The 20,539-nt window shown below is 39.2% G+C and overlaps 1 protein-coding gene across 1 annotated transcript in view; it reads right to left on the bottom strand.

Moving 5' to 3' along the window:
* The window catches only part of COL9A1 (collagen type IX alpha 1 chain), an 87,201-nt gene extending 79,775 nt beyond the window's left edge, over positions 1–7,426 (bottom strand). The window contains 4 exon segments of the mRNA XM_081529387.1: positions 5,369–5,501; positions 5,628–5,705; positions 6,831–6,904; positions 7,404–7,426. Coding sequence (XP_081385513.1) covers positions 5,369–5,501; positions 5,628–5,705; positions 6,831–6,904; positions 7,404–7,417 — 299 coding nt within the window. The 5' untranslated portion in view covers positions 7,418–7,426.
* Positions 7,427–20,539: the final 13,113 nt, after the last annotated feature.

The following is a 20,539-nucleotide window of genomic DNA, read 5'->3' as shown; positions in this document are numbered from 1 at the left end:
AGAATCGGTCACTTGCAGACGTGAGATCAGTCCCTTCACACTGAGCATGGTTGTCTTTTCCAGGAACTTCAAAGTACAAAGTTAAAGTAACAGCTGGTTGCTTGTCAGTGGACGTGCGACAGGGGAAAGGTGACCAATTCTTACTTCTCTACTGCAACCCAGTTGTTCTCCAATCTGCCGGTAAAAACTGTGGCCCCTTCTTAATTTACTGCTTTAAGTGACAGTAATAAGACATCAGTGTCCCTCCTGCATCCTCCTCCTCTTTGGAGATAGCCGTCTGGACCAGCACCAGCTACTTGGGTGGTCTTCTCTTGAAACCAAGCGGCTCAAGGCTGAAGACCAAACTTCTAAAAATCAGGACCTAGCAAATGTAAATATCACCTTCACATCTCTACTTTCAAGGTTGTATCATTCTACTTTCCTCCTTATAAGCATAGAAAAATTATTAAGCGAAGGATAAATCTTAGGAAAAGTGAAGTCGCTCAGTCGTGTCCGACTCTTTGTTACCCCATAGACTGTAGCCTACCACGCTCCTCTGTCCATGGGATTTTCCAGGTAAGAGTACTGGAGTGGGTTGCCATTTCCTTCTCCAGAGGAACTTTCCGACCTAAGGATCGAACCCGGGTCTCCCACATTGTAGGCAGATGCTTTACCGTCTGAGCCACCAGGGAAGTTTAGGAAAACTAGATGCCAATTAATTTTGTTTGACATTGCTTAAAACAGATATGGATCAGGAACCAAAGACTCAGATAATCGTCCTTCAGATCATACTCCAGTTTTATAGCCCTCTTCTGTGTAAAGAAGAAAAGATAAGAAGAAATATCTAAGTGGATAGTGGTTTATTTATTACAAACTAATATGGTGGTGGTCATGGTCATTTAGTCACTAAATCATGCCCAACTTTTGCAACCCCATGGACTGTAGCCTAACAGGCTCTTTTGTCCAGGCAAGAATACTGGAGTGGGTTGCCAGTTCCTTCTCCGGAAGATCTCCCGACCCAGGGATTGAACCCAGGTCTCCTGCATTGCAGGCAGACTGCTTTCCGACTGAGCCAGGTGGAAAGCTCCAACACATATAAACGTATTGTGTTGCCATATATGCAATGCCAGTTACAATAAGATATATTGTTGGGGTCAAAAATCCCTAAACCAAAAAATACCTCAGTTCCACGAATGTTTAGTTATAAGTGAAAATATTCAACTTGCTATGATTTTCTGTCTTTAACTATAAAAATTTTTATCATCTTTATTATAGCATAAGCAAACATATAACTTCTTTCACTTCAAATATTTTTGCAAATCTTCAATAAAATGGATCAACTAGGTCAACAAGTGTCATTTTTTGTTAGTTTTATAAAACTAACAAAAATGTGAAGCTTTTCTTTTGAGTACTCTTCTCATCCAAGTACTTCTTTTAGCCATTATTGTCTAATATGACTTTGGCTTTTATTTATAATACTGGGTGAATTTCATTTGCAGCTTTTATTTTTAACTAATTACTGGTGATGCTTATTATTCTCTTTGAAAAGCTTTCAATTCTCTACATATATTTTATATCTGTCATGTGTATGGGAGGTTCAAACATGTACATTTAAAAAGACTCACTTTGGAGCTAAAGAAGAAAAAAAATTTACAGCAACTATTTGCTATCCTATTTTCCCCAGATGGAGATGTCTAACATACATATTTCAATATTTTTAATATAGATGATTTCCTTTGACTTGAGATTTTTCAGACTATACCTATTTCAGAGAGCCCTCTAGAGAAACTAAGAGGCTCACTAATGACAGTTTAAAGTACTGCCTACTGTGTAATTATAAAACCTTATGGAACGTCATACATCTCATTTAACCAAGTAAATTAATTTGGAACTAGGGGATACATTTTAAAAGTTTTATTCAATGGTGAAATTTGGCAATTTTGCAATTTAAATTGCAAATATAATCTTTTGAGTATTCTTTTCAATAATTGATATGAATTTAACTGGATACTTAAAGAATGGGGGGGGGTTAGTTAAAAATAGTTATTGTTGAGGTGTGAGGTTTTCCAAGAAAGAGGATAAACCCTGATGTTTCGTCTCCTCTTACTTAAAGCATTAACTTCCTAGGCTTTTAAAGACTGTATGTGTCACCTTTAAAGATGTACTGGGGAAGGCAGTAGAATTTCATCAAGGAAAACAACTCTATTTGTTTTGATTCTAGAAGTCACAGTAACTTCTTCACGTGACTCCCTTGCAAAGACATTAGGAGGTTAACTGAGGGATATCTCCCAATTTGTATTTCATCAAATATTTCCTGCTAAATGAGCACAGAGATTATTTTGAAGGTAGGATATGACAAAATGTCTTCATTTACTTCTGACTTGGTCATGTAATGAAAAGTTGTTGTTTGTTTTTTTAATGGGAGGCGGATGGAGTTGCTAGAAAACAAATCATTTATGGACATATTGTTAAGTCAAGAGTATCCAGCTCTCTCTCCTTCTCTCTCTCTCCATATATGTGAGTATAATATGTGTGTGTACAAATATAATCCAGACTGTCATGTTATTAATCTTTCAAACTAAGTTAATGCATTAAAATTAAGAGGAGAAACATGGTAAGAAGCGAAAATTCCTTTTAGTGTTCAAATTGGTTAAATATATACATGTACTTGTATATACCTAAGACCATTTAAAAGTCCTCACAAGTCTAATTCATAGAACAGTTGGTCCCATTGTCTTTTTTGGATACCTAAGATTCTATTCCTGAAAATATGCTATGCACATCGATAAGTAAACTTGACAGCGTACATAATTTAAAAGAGGCTGAATCTATAAATGATTTATTTCATTATGTTACAGTCTGCACAGAATATCTTAAAAGGAGAATCATACAGTTTGAATAAAAGATACGAAGTCTTGGGACCATGGAACATTTGTTTATGACCTTAACCCATGAAAAGCTAAAGGTTGTTTTTATTGCTGCAAACAAATACAGCATGTCTGAAGCATGAGATGAGGATGTGAAACTCTTATGCCCAAAATACAGAATTAAAAGCATCACAATTATGCAGTTATGAACATTTTTAAAAAATTGAAAAGATAAATAACCACAAATATGATTCTATCATGTTAGCTCCATGTGCTATAGTCTCCCTCCCACGAAGATCAGCCTATATTCTCCAGCACAGAAATCCCCTTAAAAGTTAAGACAGTCTACTGCATGCATGGTTTGAGAACAATTCCGGTTTGTGCCTTTTTTGAGCAGGACTGCTTGGACTTCCCTGGTGGCTCAGATGGTAAAGCGTCTGCCTACAATGCGGGAGATCAGGGTTCAATCCCTGGGTCGGGAAGATCCCCTGGAGAAGGAAATGGCAACCCACTCCAGTACTCTTGCCTGAAGAATCCCATGGATGGAGGAGCCTGGTGGGCTACAGACCATGGGGTCACAAAGAGTTGGATACGAGTGAGCGACTTCAGTTGGTTGGTGCAGGGCAACTCAAAAAGAGAGCCCACCAAGGTGAAGAGACCCCCATCAAGCATCTCTGCCCTCTAGTACTCTCCACTATTATAGTAAACACTCCACCAATGCCCTTGTGTACCGGGTTCTACTGGAGCCCTCTCAGTTTAGTAATATTTACTCTTCATGGCAACCCATGGCATTGTTATTATTCCTAATTTTAACCTGAGGGAACTGGGTCAAAGACAGTTTAAGCAACTTGTCCAAGGGACTCCATCCCTCTCAACCCTGCCTCTCCTCCTTCCCTTTTTATTTCTTTCTCCTACTCTCTTCTTCCACTTCCTTCCTCCTTCTTCCTTCATATCTTAATAAGTAAAACAAGAGCCTTTAGTCTTTGTGGGGACAGGGAGTCAGAAAGATAGAGAATATGGGACATTAGTTGCAGCCTATGAAAAATATGTCATGACATCTTTAGGTGCTTAGAGAACAACAACAGGAAAGCCAAGCAGGAGGAAGGAAGGCTGCCTGGCCTCCACCTCTGAACGTAGAATTAATGCCAGTCCAGACAGTCCCTTACATTTAGAGAAGAAAGGTCAGCATTAAGGGTCTGGTGTCACATTCAATCATTTTATTAAAGAATAAAAATCAGAGTATTCTAAAGCTTATTTGAGAATACATCCAGCCCTTCTGTACATGAAAAGAAAATGTATGAAAATATCAATGGCTATTATCATGCTGTTAATCTTTCCAAATGCACTGGTTGCCAGGGTCACTATGGGGTAGTGGTTAGAGGCACAGTCCATGAAACAATTCTGCCTGGATTTCAAGACTCTCAGAGCCTCCTAACCGTGTGATGTTATGCAAGTAACTTAAACTTTCTGGCCTCAGTTTTCTCTTCCATGAAATATGGATAAAAATGTCCCCACCACAAAATTGTAAGAAGGATGCAATTTGATGTTGATTAGTAAATCTAGAAAAAGAGCTTATACAGTGTACTATTATTGTTTTATAAAATATAATTTGTTCAAAACATTAATTTCTATCTGCAATCTGGCACTATATCAGAATATTCTAATTTTACCAAAATTTTCATTATTATAAACACTTAGCATTTCTATGATATTCCTTTTGCTGTTCTAACTAGTCATTATTTACTTTTACATCTTAATTTCTATCGATGTCCTAATTTTCTTGTTCATATACTAAAGAAATCTTAACCATATTTTTTACCTAAAACATTCAATCAGCATCAATATCACATTTAAGGTATTTAGGTGATATAAAGCTGAAAGCCCTGAAGCTCATTCATAACAATGTCATGACTCAATACTTACACATGCATTAAAACACCTCAGTTATAAATGATTTAAAGAAGAAAAAGCTTAGCTCCGGGGAAGGAGATACAGGATTTTTAAAAGTATTATCACTGTCATTGTTCTCTCATCATTACTCTAGTTTTAGTTTGGTCTGGGTCCTGCCAGGAGCCAAGCATTGGATGTGTGGATCTATTTCAGCACCGGGATGCTTGAACAGCGCCATTGTGAGCCTTCTAACCACTGGGTGGTTTCTAGTTAAATTTATGCTTAACCTCTGGCACTTTTCACAGAGGGTCCTTTCAGGCAAAAACCAGACAAATTATAGAAAAACAGAGAGCAAAGTAATAAGAACATGTCCTGAATCAATGTATAATAGTCTCAGTGATTTTTTTTTTTCCTGGAATGGAAAGTAAATTACACGCTGAAAACATGAAAAGCATTCACATATTTGGGCCCTAAAGATAGGTAGGTAAATAAATTCCTTCATCTTTAAATAAAATTGTGATCCAAGAAATATTGAGCTAGGAAAGACTCTCTAACATTGGATAGATTTTCATTTTTTTAAAACTGTGTTTGAGGCAAAAAACTAAATCAAGTATTTTTTTTTTTTGTATTACCTGGTTGGAATCCTGAAGTCTACATTATTTCCCAGCTTGTAAGCCACCTGTAAGGCAGTTGATCCAACTACCCTCTGGATAGCTCTTCTGGATGCTGCTTTATCTATCTGGAACTGAGAAATCAAGTCAAATCCTACAGAAAGGGAGCACAAGATAAATGAGACTGGCTTCATTCCCCTCCAGAACCTTTCCAAATAAAAGATGTATCAGGTAGATTTATAGAAAGCATGCACTGTTGATATGATACACTGCTATTCACCTGGTAAATCATCTTGTCCAATCCTGACCTTTGGACAGAGTTCATTTTCACCATTGGAATTTGAATTAACAGGGAACCCTGCAAAAGAGATAGTATGTCATCTTACCTCAACCCCTACAGAGATCATAGGAATATACCCAAAATAATAAGAGCTGAGCAGCTATTTACAGTGTAATATTATACTAAACAGCTTCATTACTCGTAGTATATTTGGCTTTAACTCCACAACCCTATGATTGTAATTTATTCATATGCAACCCATCCTGGGTTGAAGAGACAAAGTTGCTTTAATAACTTGTGTTGGGAAAATGTTCCCTTTGGGGAAGTTTGGAATTTGTTCTTTTTGGAACCACATCTGCATGATGTTCTGAATGGCACAGTGTCAGAAGCCTATTTGGCTTGGGCTAGAATATATTGCTTTAAGCACTGCAAATTTTAGAAATCCTGAGAGAATTCAGACCCAGTTCAATGGTACTTCTGAAAAGTGGAGTTCTTAAGAATCTTTGTCAAGTGAGGAGGTGAGGATTTCTTAGGATTCCCTAAGCCTAGATAAATAGAGAGAATGCACTTGATTTCATAAATTTCTTCTAAGGGATCAAATAAGGGTTCCCAGCATCTTAGAATGGGGAATAGTGAGAAGAAGAAAAGAAATCATGCGAATTAAACCCTCAATCACAAGGAGGATGAAAAATCCTAGAATGAAATTTGGTTCTTCTTAGCAAGTAAAAGATTGTAGGGAGGGCCGCTTTTTTCAACAACACAAAGGCTTCTTGTAACTGTCCAAACCCAGTGCCCTTCTGAGACTCATCTGGTGACAGACACTTCCTAGATTTCAGGAAAAGCATTTTCCAGTTACGTAGCTTTGGCCTGCAATTTCAGTACATCAAACATACTCTTTACACCTCATCTGACCTCAGATTATTGGCTTCTACCTATTCATCCATCCACACATCTAACATGACCAACCACCATCTGAACCAGGTAGGCGCTGGGCTAGACACAGATTAGGTTTCCTGCCCAACTGTGGTCACAGCCAGGACTTTTCCACATGCAGCGCTGATCATGGCCATGAAATACACCCACAGCCAGAGCAGGATTGAAGGAGGGTGTGAAGGACCCTGGCTGCCTCACTCAGCCACAGATCTGCCTAGTCCTTTCAGGGAACAAGTAGTATTTTGAAATCGAGAAACTGGGACCTCTTACTTGGGCGACGCTTGACAGTCGCTGATGCCCAGGTCCCCAGGAAACTGCATACAAAGACGAGAACTGGAATTTTCCTAAAGAGGAGAGAAGAAAAATGGCTCAAACAGGAGTCCCTCCAGGTGAGGACTTTGTCGCTGTTTTAAAAGTGGCACACCTGATGAGTGCAGGTGACTGGTCCTCAGTCTAGTTTATGTTTTCCATTTTCTTTATTAAATTCGATTGAGAGATTTAATGAATTCTCAATTTCCCAACTCCTATTCTAAAATGATTATGAGTCGACTGGTTTTTCCTGTCTCGCCTTCTCCATACCTACCTGTCTTGCTGTTTCCACACCTGTATCTCTGTCTCTGCTTTTGTTTATCTTCTTTTCTGCCTCTCCATTTTGGTGGCTGTCTCTCTTCTCTCCCTCATTTTTGCTCCTTTCTCTCTCTCTCTCATCTAAACCTCTCTCTCTCCTCTCACCTCCCCACCTATTCTCTTCCCCTCCAACCACTACTGTAAAAACACAGACCTCTAGTCCTGAGGACCCCCAGTCCAGTCTCCCCACCACTGTTTTCCATGTCAAAGTCTTACCATAAGCTCTTCATTTTCCCAACTGGCTTTCCTTCGTTGCCAACAGTCCCAGTGAAGACGGGACTGTAGGGGAGTCTATGCTCTCCCAAGACCCCTTCAGTGCCACCCCAGGGCTGAGTTCTGGGCCAGCCTTGGTCCCTCCTGCCCTTGTGAGGGCTAAAAGCAAAGGGAGTGGACCAGAAGCATCTGGTGCTACTTTAAGCTAAAGCAGAGGGAAGGGGTGGGGAGATGCCACCCAGTAAGGCCAGGCCTAGTCAGGGGTGTGTCCCCAAAGCTAACGAGGTTATCCTGAAGGAGGGACTAGCAAGGGAACATTTGCTGAAAAGAAAAAAAAAATCAGGATGTGGAGAAGTTCACAGGCAAGCTGCTATAAGAACATAGTGGAAACTTTGAGAACTGCTATAGGAATACAGTGGAAGCTTTTAGAGGAAAGTAGAGATGTGGGGATTCACGGGGGCCCTGGTACCCAGTAAACCTCGGTTTGAATCTCCGTTTGTTCTGACACTCTTCAGTTGTATGTCCTCCAGCAAATTAGTTAATACATCTGTAGCTCTGTTGCCTTAACTGCAAAACGAGTTGAAAATAGATACCCCCAAACAGTTGTTTAGAGAATTAAACTTGACCGCAAGCTGAGTATTGCACCTGGCTCAGGAGAACCATCATTATTCCCATCATCACTGTCATTGTAGTTAACATTTCACCATGTGTGCCCCTCTACTGAAAGTACTGGAAGCCTGATAACATTTAGTTTTCATGACATTATAAGGTAAGACTAAAATTATTCCCACTTTAGAGGTGAGACAACTGAGGTACAGAAAATGAAGTAACTTGTAACTTCAAAGTTGCACGGCTAATTTACTCAACACTTGTGAGCTCTCTGCACTTGATGGCTGGAGATCCTGATAAAATCTCAAGCCCCAGGTCTTATTTCTTCCTAAACTCTATAGTTACAGTACAAGTTGAGCAGAATATTCTTGGAAATCAGTGACATCTTATGCTCTAAAAACAAGTTGAGTGCAAGTTACGAGGAACACAGATCTGGAGAGAGAGATTTCTATCGGTCCCGTGTCACACATGCCCACCTTCTCCCAGAACCTGAGCAGGTCAAGAGTGAGTCCCCACCCCACCCACTCAGGACGGTCCAGCCCAAACTCAAGGACTTTTGGGGACAGAAGATCTAAAAATCCTAATGAGTCATGGCATCTAGCATGAAGTAGTTTTGCTTCCTCGACATTTCTTTAATTTTTAAATTAACTAAATTTTTGTTTCACTGAAAAATAAGCAGTGTTTCTTCTTATGTTTTATTTGTTCCCCTTGTCCCACCTCAAAAAAAAAAAAAATCCTTTCCTCTTCTGCCTCCCTCAGCTGACTGAAGGGTTTGGCTGAGGGGATGGGAGCTAGGCAAACTCCACCAGCCCTTTGCTTTCCATTGCTTTTCTACTCATGACCTACCTGTTGGAGTCCTGTCTCCCCACAGCGCTGGGACATCCATTTCCTCATGTTGTTTGGAGTTTTCCATGCATCCCTGTTATTCTTCCGTCTATCCAAGACGATTTCCTCATGCAGCCATTTTGGTTGAGTCACAGAATTATAGACAGTCCTGCCTTAGCTTACTTTTATAAGTCCACCAGGGCTTATCTTATATAAACGGAGCAGTTTACTAGCCCAAAGAACTGACTCTCTAGATAAACCTCACTCAGTCTTTAGAGACATCAACAATGACTCACTCTTAAGTAAGAGTGTGTTCAGACTGAGGACAGAAAAACTCCGCTGCATAAGCTAGAGCCCTTGATGTAGAAGAGCCCTCATTTCCATGAGTAAATCAAGAGTGACATCAAGATGCAATCCAGTAAGTTCTATCCCACAAATATGGCCAACTGGGTCAAAACGATCAAAGTGGGGGTTGCATTATCACAGCCATTCTTAGAACAATCTAAAAAGCTTTTGAATGAGCCAAATGAAATGTTGAAATTCTGCACTGGTTTCCAGTTATAAAAAGAACTTTCTATTGCACAGCATCTCAATTAGAAAGTGCAGAAATCCTCATCTCCATTACCTTCTGATTTCTGCTTCTAAAGGGCCATATGGGTCCCAATTCTCCTGTTAGTAACTTAATTATGCTCTGTGTAATTAAGGGGGCATATGCTTCCTGTACAAAATCAGTGTTAGATCTCCTTTATATGGTAGAAACCAACACAGACAAGGTTGTAATATCAGCTTTTATCTCCTGCCAATAAACTTTAAAATTGCTTTAATAAAATTCAGAGAAAATGATGATTAGAAAAGAAAAGAATTGACCCTCTACTGGTAGGACATCAAAGAAGATATCTTGACATCCCAAAATCACACAGGGTAAAGCGAACCCTAGATCCATAGGGAAAAGGGCTTTCTACAAAGGCACCCTCTCCACTGAAGTTATCGATTTGCTAAACAAGTCCTCTAATATATTACTCCAGGAAAGAACTGGCAGATTTCCCCATGGAATTATGTTTTTTGAGAAATTCTTTTGTTAAGTGTTTTAGAAATCTCACCTCTGCTTTTGCTCATGCCCCATCCCACTTTGAAGAATCTTCTATAGCTAGGATGTGAAGGCAAACTTTTAATAAAAAGATAAAAGAATAGAGAAGAAAATGGTTTTGCTAATAAGTGGTTTGGCGTATTTCCAGCTTGGCAGTTTTATTTAAGATGGTGAAAAGCAAGCAACTACTCTATTAAGAAAAAAAGGTAAATCCAGAGGAAAAAAATATATTTTAAAAAATATATATAAATATTAAATATTTTAGAAGATAAAAAGATATTTTTATCTAACACACATATTTAAGGACTATTTTTCCCTCCTCCTCCCACCCCCATTTTCTATTCACCATATTTCCTACTATGACATTAACCACTGTCATTGTGTCTCAGACTGTAAAGAGTCTGCCTACAATGCTGGAGACCCAGGATCCATCCCTGGGTCGGGAAGATCCCCTGGAGAAGGAAATGGCAACCCACTCCAGTATTCTTGCCTGGAGAATCCCATGGACAGAAAGGAGCCTGGCAGGCTACAGTCCATGAGATTACAAAGAGTTGGACACGACTGAACGACTCATATGACATTAGGGTCTCAAAGGGAGCAGTACAAACCCTACATTATTCCCATCTGGTCAGGCTGCACCCTAAAATCATAGGTACACAAGTTTTTTCGTCATTAACTCTATTGCCTCACTATTCCTAATAGTTCTAATCCTGAAAAACCATATGGAAATGAAATCTGGTTATTTACGTCAAGCTGTAGATGCACCAAGATGGCTTGATATTTTAAATGATCTATTTTATAAACAAAAGTATTTGATACATGATAATTGTGCTTTAACCTCTCTTAAACCCCCTCAAAACACTGAGATCTACATAACATATATACACACCGATATTTTCCTTTCAATCAACCCAGAATTTCATTTACTTACCATTTAAATTGGGGAACATCATCACAAATAATCATCTTCCTTGATCATCTACTTTCTTTCATTTGTTCACTCAGTCATTCAACAAACACTTCTCAAGAAGTGTACCCCAAGTATATGTCACTGCTACCAAGTGTCACGAGTTGAAGAGAGAAAAGGTACGAATAAATACAACCTTGCCCTGAGGAAGACCATGGCTCAGTGGGGAATCAAATGCAAGAACGACTGCAAAATAACAAGTGAAAGAGGCTGCACCATCACTGAAAACAAGTATGAACTCCGCCCAGAAGCACTGAGAAACTTTTCAGTTAAAAAGAAAGCACAGTTGACCCTTTACCCATTTTGCTGACCCTCCAACACTCTACCTCTTTGGTAACCACCAATTTGTTCTCTGCATTTATGAATTTTTTTTCATTTGTTTGTTTGAGGTTTTTTCAGATTCCATATATGAGTGAAATCATATAATATTTGTCTTTCTTCTTCTTCTTTGTTTCACTTAGAATAGTACTTCCCAGGTCCATCCATGTTGTCACAAATGCCAAGATTTCATTCTTTTTATAGCTAAGTATACTGCAGAAGGCAATGGCAACCCACTCCAGTACTCTTGCCTGGAAAATCCAATGGATGGAGGAGCCTGGTAGGTTGCAGTCCATGGGGTCGTGAAGAGTCAGACATGACTGAGTGACTTCACTTTCACATTTCACATTCATGCACTGGAGAATGGAATGGTAATCCACTCCAGTATTTTTGCCTGGAGAATCCCAGGGACGGCGGAGCCCGGTGGGCTGCCATCTATGGGGTCGCACAGAATCAGACACGACTGAAGCAACTTAGCAGCAGTAGCAGCAGCATATAATATTCCACTGTATATATGTATCACACCTTCTTTATCCATTCATCCATTGATAGATATGGATTATTCTCATATCTTGACTATTGTAAATAATACTGCAACAAACATGGGGGTAAATATATATTTTTAATTAGTGGCTGCAACCAATTTATACCCCCATCATCAGTTTAAGAGGGGTCCTTTTTTTCCCCACAGCCTTGCCAACACTTGTTATTTCTTATCCTTTTGAGAATAGCCATTCTAATAGGTGTGAGGTGATATTTCATTGTGGTTTTGATATGCATCTCTCTAGTTCGATGTCCAGTTCTAACTGTTGCTTCCTGACCTGCATACAAGTTTCTGAAGAAGCAGGTCAGATGGTCTGGTATTCTCATCTCTCTCAGAATTTTCCACAGTTTATTGTGATCCACACAGTCAAAGGCTTTGGCATAGTCAATAAAGCAGAAATACATGTTTTTCTGGAACTCTCTTGCTTTTTCGATGATCCAGTGGATATTGGCAATTTGATCTCTGGTTCTTCTGCCTTTTCTAAAACCAGCTTGAACATCTGGAAGTTCATGGTTCACGTATTGCTGAAGCCTGGCTTGGAGAATTTTAAGCATTACTTTACTAGCGTGTGAGATGAGTGCAATTGTGTGGTAGTTTGAGCAGTCTTTGGCATTGCCTTTCTTTGGGCTTGGAATGAAAACTGATTTTTCCAGTGCTGTGGCCACTGCTGAGTTTTCCAGATTTGCTGGCATATCGAGTGCAGCACTTTCACAGCATCATCTTTCAGGATTTGAAATAGCTCAACTGGAATTCCATCACCTCCACTAGCTTTGTTCGTAGTCATGCTTTCTAAGGCCACTTGACTTCACATCCAGGATGTCTGGCTCTAGGTGAGTGATCAACCCATCGTGATTATATGGGTCATGAAGATTTTTTTATACAGTTCTTCTATGTATTCTTGCCACCTCTTCTTAATATCTTCTGCTTCTGTTAGATTCATACCATTTCTGTCCTAATCGAGCCCATCTTTGTATGAAATGTTCCCTTGGTATCTCTAATTTTCTTGAAGAGATCTCTAGTCTTTCCCATTCTGTTGTTTTCCTCTATTTCTTTGCACTGATCGCTGAGGAAGGCTTCCTTATCTCTCCTTGCTATTCTTTGGAACTCTGCATTCAGATGGGAATATCTTTCCTTTTCTCCTCTGCTTTTTGCTTCTCTTCTTTTCCCAGCTATTTGTAAGGCCTCCTCAGACAGCCATTTTGCTTTTTTGCATTTCTTTTCCATAGGGATGGTCTTGATCCCTGTCTCCTATACAATGTCATGAACCTCTGTCCATAGTTCATCAGTCACTCTGTCTATCAGATCTAGTCCCTTAAATCTATTTGTCACTTCCACTGTATAATCATAAGGGATTTGATTTAGGTCATACCTGAATGGTCTAGTGGTTTTTCCTACTTTCTTCAATTTAAGTCTGAATTTGGCAATAAGGAGTTCATGATCTGAGCCACAGTCTGCTCCCAGTCTTGTTTTTGTTGACTGTATAGAGCTTTTCCATCTTTGGCTGCAAAGAATATAATCAATCTGATTTCGGTGTTGACCATCTGGTGATGTCCATGTGTAGGGTCTTCTCTTGTGTTGTTGGAAGAAGGTGTTTGCTGTGACCAGTGCGTTCTCTTGGCAAAACTCTATTAGCCTTTGCCCCGCTTCATTCTGTACTCCAAGGCCAAATTTGCCTGTTACTCCAGGTGTTTCCTGTCTCTTGAGAAACCTGTATGCAGGTCAGGAAGCAATAGTTAGAACAGGACATGGAACAACAGACTGGTTCCAAATAGCAAAAGGAGTACACCAAGGCTGAATATTGTCACCCTGCTTGTTTAACTTATATGCAGAGTACATCATGAGAAACGCTGGGCTGGAAGAAACAAAAGCTGGAATTAAGATTGCCGGGAGAAATATCAATAACCTCAGATATGCAGATGACACCACCCTTATGGCAGAAAGTGAAGAAGAACTAAAGAGCCTCTTGATGAAAGTGAAAGAGGAGAGTGAAAAAGTTGGCTTAAAGCTCAATTCAGAAAACTAAGATCATGGCATCTGGTCCCATCACTTCATGGGAAATAGATGGGGAAACAGTGGAAACAGTGTCAGACTTTATTTTTTTGGGCTTCAAAATCACTGCTGATGGTGATTGCAGCCATGAAATTAAAAGATGCTTACTCCTTGGAAGGAAGGTTATGACCAACCTAGATAGCATATTTAAAAACAGAGACATTACTTTGCCAACAACGGTCCATCTAGTCAAGGCTATGGTTTTTCCAGTGGTCATGTATGGATGTGAGAGTTGGACGGTGAAGAAAGCTGAGCACCGAAGAATTGATGCTTTTGAACTGTGGTGTTGGAGAAGACTCTTGAGAGTCCCTTGGACTGCAAGGAGATCCAACTAGTCCATCCTAAAGGAGATCAGTCCTGGGTGTTCATTGGAAGGACTGATGTTGAAGCTGAAACTCCAATACTTTGGCCACCTGATGCGAAGAGTTGACTCATTGGAAAAGACCCTAATGCTGGGAAGGATTGGGGGCAGCAGGAGAAGGGGATGACGGAGGATGAGATGGTTGGATGGCATCACTGACTCAATGGACGAGGGTTTGGGTGGACTCCAGGAGTTGGTGATGGACAGGGAGGCCTGGCATGCTGCGATTCATGGGGTCGCAAAGAGTCGGACACGACTGAGAGACTGAACTGAACTGAACTGAATAATTAGTGATATTGAATATCTTTTCATGTATCTGTTTCCCATCTGTTTGACTTCTTTGGAAAGTGTGTATTCAGATCCTCTGCCTATTTTTTAATCAGGTTGTCTGTTTTTTGTTGTTGTTGAGCTGTATGAGTTCTTTACATATTTTGCATATTAAACCCTTACCAGATACTTTATTTGTAAATACCCTCTCCCATTCAGTAGGTTACCTTTTCATTTGATGATGGATTCTTTCACTGTGCAGAAGCTTTTCTATTTGATACAGCCCCATATGTTTACTTTTGCTTTTGTATCTCTTGCCTTTGGAGTCAGATCCACAAAAGCATTGCTAAGAATGATGTCAAGGAGCTTTACTGTATATGTCTTCTCCTAGGGGTTTTGTGATTTCAGGTCTTATATTCAACTCTTTAACCCATTTTGAGATAATTTTTGTATGTAGTGTAAGACAGATGTCTAGCCTCATTCTTTGCGTGTGGTTGTCCAGTTTTCTTAACACCCTTTATTGAAGAGACTCTCGTTTCTCCTTGGATCCCCTGTCATAAATTAATTGTCCATATATGTGTCTATATCAGTTCAGTTCAGTTCTGCCGCTCAGTCGTATCCGACTCTTTGTGACCCCATGGACTGCAGCACGCCAGGCTTCCCTGTCCATCACCAATTCCCAGAACTTGCTCAAACTCATGTCCATCGAGTCAGTGATGCCATCCATCCATCCATTTCATCCTCTGTTGTCCCCTTCTCCTCCTGCCCTCAATCTTTCCCAGCATCAGGGTCTTTTTCAAAGAGTCAGTTCCTCTCATCACGTGGCCAAAGTATTGGAGTTTCAGTTTCAGCATCAGTCCTTCCAATGAATATTCAGGACTGATCTCCTTTCTGATGGACTGGTTGGATCTCCTTGCAGTCCAAGGGACTCTCAAGAGTCTTCTCCAACACCACAGTTCAAAAGCATCAATTCTTCAGCATCTAGAATATTGGCCTGTAATTTTCTTTTCTGTGTTGTCTTTGTGTGGTTTTTGGTATCAAGGTTATGCTGGCCTCATAAAATGAGTTTGGAAGCATTCTCTACTCTTCAATTCTTTGGAAGAATTTTAGACATATAGGTATTAAGTCTTCTTTGAATGCGTGGTAGAATTAATCAGTGAAGAGATCTGGTCCTAGACTTTTGTTTACTGGAAGATTTTTGAGCATTGATTTCTATGTCATTACTAGTAACCAGTTTATTCCAATTTCTTTTTCATCATGATGCAGTTTTGGCAGATTGTATATTTCTAGGAATTTATCCTTTTCTTCCAAGTTATTCAATTTGTTGGCTTATAACTGTTTATACTAGTCTCTTGTGGTCCTTTGTATATCTGTGGTATCAGTTATAATTTCTCTTCCATTTCTAATTTTATTTGAATAATCACTCTTTTTTTATTGGTTTATCTAACTAAAGGCTTGCCAATTTTGTTTATCATCTCAAAGAATCAACTCTTATTAATAGTTTTATTGATCTTTTCTGCTGTCTTTTTAGTATCTATTTCATTTACTTCGGCTGTGATCTTTATTATTTTCTTTATTCTACTGACTTAAGGCTTCATCTGTTCTTTTTCTAGATCTTTTATCAATAGATATAAAGTTAGATTGTTTATTTGAGATCTTTTCTTGTCTTCTGAGATAAGCCTATATTACTATGAACTTCCCTCTTAGAACCTCTTTTGCTGTATCCCATAGATTTTCGACTGAACTGAACTGATAGGTTTTGGTATGTCATATTTCTCTTTTTACTATTCTCTAGGTATTTTTTAATTTCTCCTTTGATTTCTTGAATGAGCCTTTGATAATTCAGTAGCATATTGTTTAATCTCCACATTTTTTTCAGTTTTCTTTTTGTAATTAATCTCTAATTTTATACCATAGTGATCAGAAGAGATGCTTGATATGATTTCAATTTTCTTAAATTTATTGAAACTTTTTTGTGACCTAATGTGATCTATCTTGGAGAATGGTCCATATGCACTTGAGAAGAATATGTATTCTGCTAGAACATGGCATCTAACAGCAAAAGAATACACATTAATCAACTCTTGTATTTCTTCCTCTGAAGTTCACTAACTTTTGTTTTATCTATTTTGGTGTTCTTATATTAGGTTCATATATATATGTATAAATCTTACATCTTCTTTCTGTATTCACTCATCATCATTATGTAATGCCCTCCTTTGACTTTTATTACAGTCTTTGTTTTAAAGTCTATTTTGTCTGATATGAGTATGTCTATCCCAGTTTTTTCCCCTTTACATTGTCATGGAATATCTTTGTCCATTCCTTCACTTTCAGTTGAGTGTGTCTTTCCTTCTGAAGTGAGTCTCTCACAGGCAACATATAGATGGGTTTTATCTTTTTATTCATTCAGCTACTTTATGTCTTAATTGGAGAATTTATTGCATTACACTTAAAGTAATTATTGACAGACATATACTTACTGCCATTTTGTTAATTTTTTCTGGCCATTTTTGTATTTCTTCTCTGTTTCTTTCTTCATCTTTTTCTTTCTTCCCTTGGAGTTTGAGTGCTTTCTTTAATATAATGTTTAGTTTGCTTTCACATTTTTTTTGTGTATTTACTATACATTTTTGATTTGTGGTCACTGTGGGGTTCACCTACAATATTTTATGTATATCATGGTCTGTTGTAAGTTGATAACTTAAACTTGAACATGTTCCATAACTTTACATTTTTACTTCCCCCACCAGGTTTTATATTTTTGACATCACTTTTCATTTAATGCATCACTTAATTATTGTAGTTTCAGTTCACTTTAGTACTTTTGTCTCTTAACCTTCATACTTCCCTTATAAGTGATTAATCCATTACATTTACTATATAATTATCTTTTCTGGTAAGATTTTTTACTTTAGTATGTCTTTCATTATTTATTAGTACTGTTTCTTTTTAGTTTGGGAAAGGAGTATGTCAAGGCTATATATTGTCACCCTGCTTATTTAACTTACATGCAGAGTACATCATGCGAAGCACAAGCTGGAATCAAGATTGCCAGGAGAAATATCAATAACCTCAGATATACAGATGACACCTCCCTTATGGCAGAAAGCAAAGAGGGACTAAAGAGCCTCTTGATGAAAGTGAAAGAGGAGAGTGAAAAATCTGGCTTAAAACTCAAACATTCAAAAAACTAAGATCATGCATCTTGTCCCATCACTTCATGGTAAATAGACGGGGAAACAGTGGAAATAGTGACAGACTTTATTTTCTTGGGCTCCAAAATCACTGAGGACCATGACTGCAGCCATGGAATTAAAAGACGCTTGCTCCTTGGAAGAAAAACTATGGCAAATCTAGACAGCATATTAAAAAGCAGAGACATTATTTTGCCAACAAATGTCCATCTAGTCAAAGCTATGGTTTTTTCAGTAAGCATGTATGGTTGTGAGAGTTGTATCATAAAGAAGGCTGAATGCCAGAGAATTCAAAAGCTGAACGCTTTTGAACTGTGGTATTGGAGGAGACTCTTGAGAAACCCTTGGACAGCAAGTAGATCCAACCAGTCAATCCTAAAGGAAATCAATCCTGAATATTCACTGGAAGGACTGATGCTGAAGCTGAAACTCCAATACATTGGCCACCTGATGCAAGGAGCCAACTCATGAGGAAAGTCTCTGATACTAGGGAAGATTGAAGGCAGGAGGAGAAGGGGACAACAGAGGACGAGATGGTTGGATGGCATCACCAACTCAATGGACATGAGTTTGAGCAAGCTCCAGGAGATGGTGAAGGACAGGGAAGCCTGGTGTGCTGCAGTCCATGGGCTCGCAAACAGTCAGATAAGACTTTTTAGTTAAAAGAAGTCCCTTTAACATTTCTTGTTTAGTGTAATGAACTTCTTCAGGTTTTCCTTATCTGGAAAATTCTTAATCTCTCTTTTAATTCTGAAAGATAACTTGCTAGATAGAGAACTTTTGGTTAAGGTTCCCCCCGCCTTTGACCACGTTAAATATTTCATGCCACTCCCTTTTGGCCTACAAAGTTTCTGCTAAAAAATATGCTGATAGTCTTATGGAGTTTCCCTTGTTCATAACAAAGTATTTTTCTTTTGCTGCTTTTAAGATTCTCTCATTATCTTTAACTCTTTTCATTTTCATTATAATGTGTCTTAGTCCATCTCTGTGAGTTCAACTTATTTGGAACTCTCTGGGGTCCCTAGACCTAGATGTGTATTTCCTTCCCAAAATTATGGGGGGGGAGGCTCAACCATTTTTTTATTCAAATAAGTTTTATGGCCCTCTCTCTTCTTTACTATTTTGGACCACTATAAGGTAAACGCTAGTCTGCTAGATGTTGTCCCAAAGGTTCCTTAGAGTACTTTTACTGTTTTAAGTTCTTTTTCTCTTTTCTGCTCTAAGTTCCATTACTTTGTCTTCCAGTTCAGTGATCTGTTCTTCCACTTTGCCCAGTCTACTGTTGAATCCCTCTGTTGTATTTTTCAGTTCAGTAATTGTATTCTTCCACTCCATAACTTCTATTTGGTATTTTCTTATATTTTCCGTCTCTTTGTTGAAATTCTCCTTGTGATCATCCATTCTTCTCCCAAGTTTGCTGAACATCCCTATGACCAATATTTTGAATCTTTTATCAGGAAAATTACTGATCTCCATGTTATGAAGATTTTTTTCTGAAGTTTTGCCTTGTTCTTTCATTCAGAAATTATTCCTGTATCTCCTCATTTTGCCTGACTCTCTGTACTTGTTTCTATGTATTAGGCAAATCAGCTACTTCTGCCAATCTTGAAGGAGTGGCCTTGGGTTAAAGTCCCATGGGGCCCAGAAGTACAATCTACTCTAGCCACCAGGGCTGGGTACTCGAGGGGCATCCCTTGTGTGGTCTGGGCATGCCTACTTTCTGTGGCATGGGTGTGGGCGTGGAGGGTGCTCTCACCTAGCTCAGCTATGACTTATAGCTGTGGCACTGGCATGCTTGGGGGTCCTCAGCAGCTTCACTTCCCAGCACTAGCACATTAGAAGGAAAGTCACAAAGTGGCTCCTATCAGCACTTGCATTAGCAGGTAGAAAAATATCACAAATGGTACCCACCTGTGTCTCTGTCCCAGAGAAAGTCACAACAGGTCCCTGTCTGTATAGCTGATGCTTCAGGATTAGTACATGGGGCTCCTTCATGTACGGTTCAGACACTTTTCAATCTGGCTTTCTTGCTCTGGATCCCAGGGTGACTGAATCTGTGCCTGAGCCCTTTGAGAGTGGACACTTACAGAACTATGGATTTCCCTACAGAACCATGGTCTTCCTGACACAATGCCCATTGTGTTTCAATCCCAGGCATTTGAAGACTGCTCCTCTCCTATTGCAGGACATAAGAGTTGGGGGTTCCCAATGTGGAACATGAACCCCTCACTCCTTAGGGGGAAATTCTGGGTTTTTTTAGATACCTCTCCATTTTGGATCACTGCTCCTAGAGTGAGGTGTGTGTGTGTGTGTGTGTGTGTGTGTGACTGTGTCTCTGCTTCCCCTATCCATCTCAATGCTTCCCTTTTATCCCTTGTTGTAGAGGCTCTGTTCAACCAATTTGCAGGTCTATTTCAGAGGAAACTATCCATGTGTAGCTGCAGATTCAGTGTGTCTGACAGAGGAGGTGAGCTCAAGATCTTCCTACACCACTATCTTGAGCCAGGAACTCTCAAGGAGATGAAATCTTAAAGGATGAATAGATGCCTACTAAGAGAACAAACAGGTACAGTACATTTGGGGCAGAAGAAACAACAGATATCATGACAGAAAGGTCAAATAGAATATTTAAGGAACAGCAAGTTTAGTTCTGGAACTCCTTTACTTGGTGAATATATATATATATATATATATTCCTATTTATTTATTTGGCTGCTCCAGGTCTTGGTGGTAGCATGCGGGATCTTTGATCTTCATCGCAGCATGCAGGATCTTCAGTTGCAGCATGCAAGCTCTTAGTTGTGGCATATGGGATGTAGTACCCTGGTCAGGGATTGAACCTATGCCCCCTGCATTTCAAGCACAAGAGTCTTAGCTGCTGGAACACCAGAGAAGTTCCTCACTTGGTAAATTTT

The sequence above is a fragment of the Giraffa tippelskirchi genome, chromosome 9, assembly GCF_054371585.1.
Source record: "Giraffa tippelskirchi isolate mGirTip1 chromosome 9, T2T-mGirTip1v1.2.pri, whole genome shotgun sequence".
Taxonomy (NCBI): Eukaryota; Metazoa; Chordata; class Mammalia; order Artiodactyla; family Giraffidae; genus Giraffa; species Giraffa tippelskirchi.
Note: the sequence above shows the minus strand (reverse complement) of the source record. Positions and strands in the feature narration are given on the sequence as shown.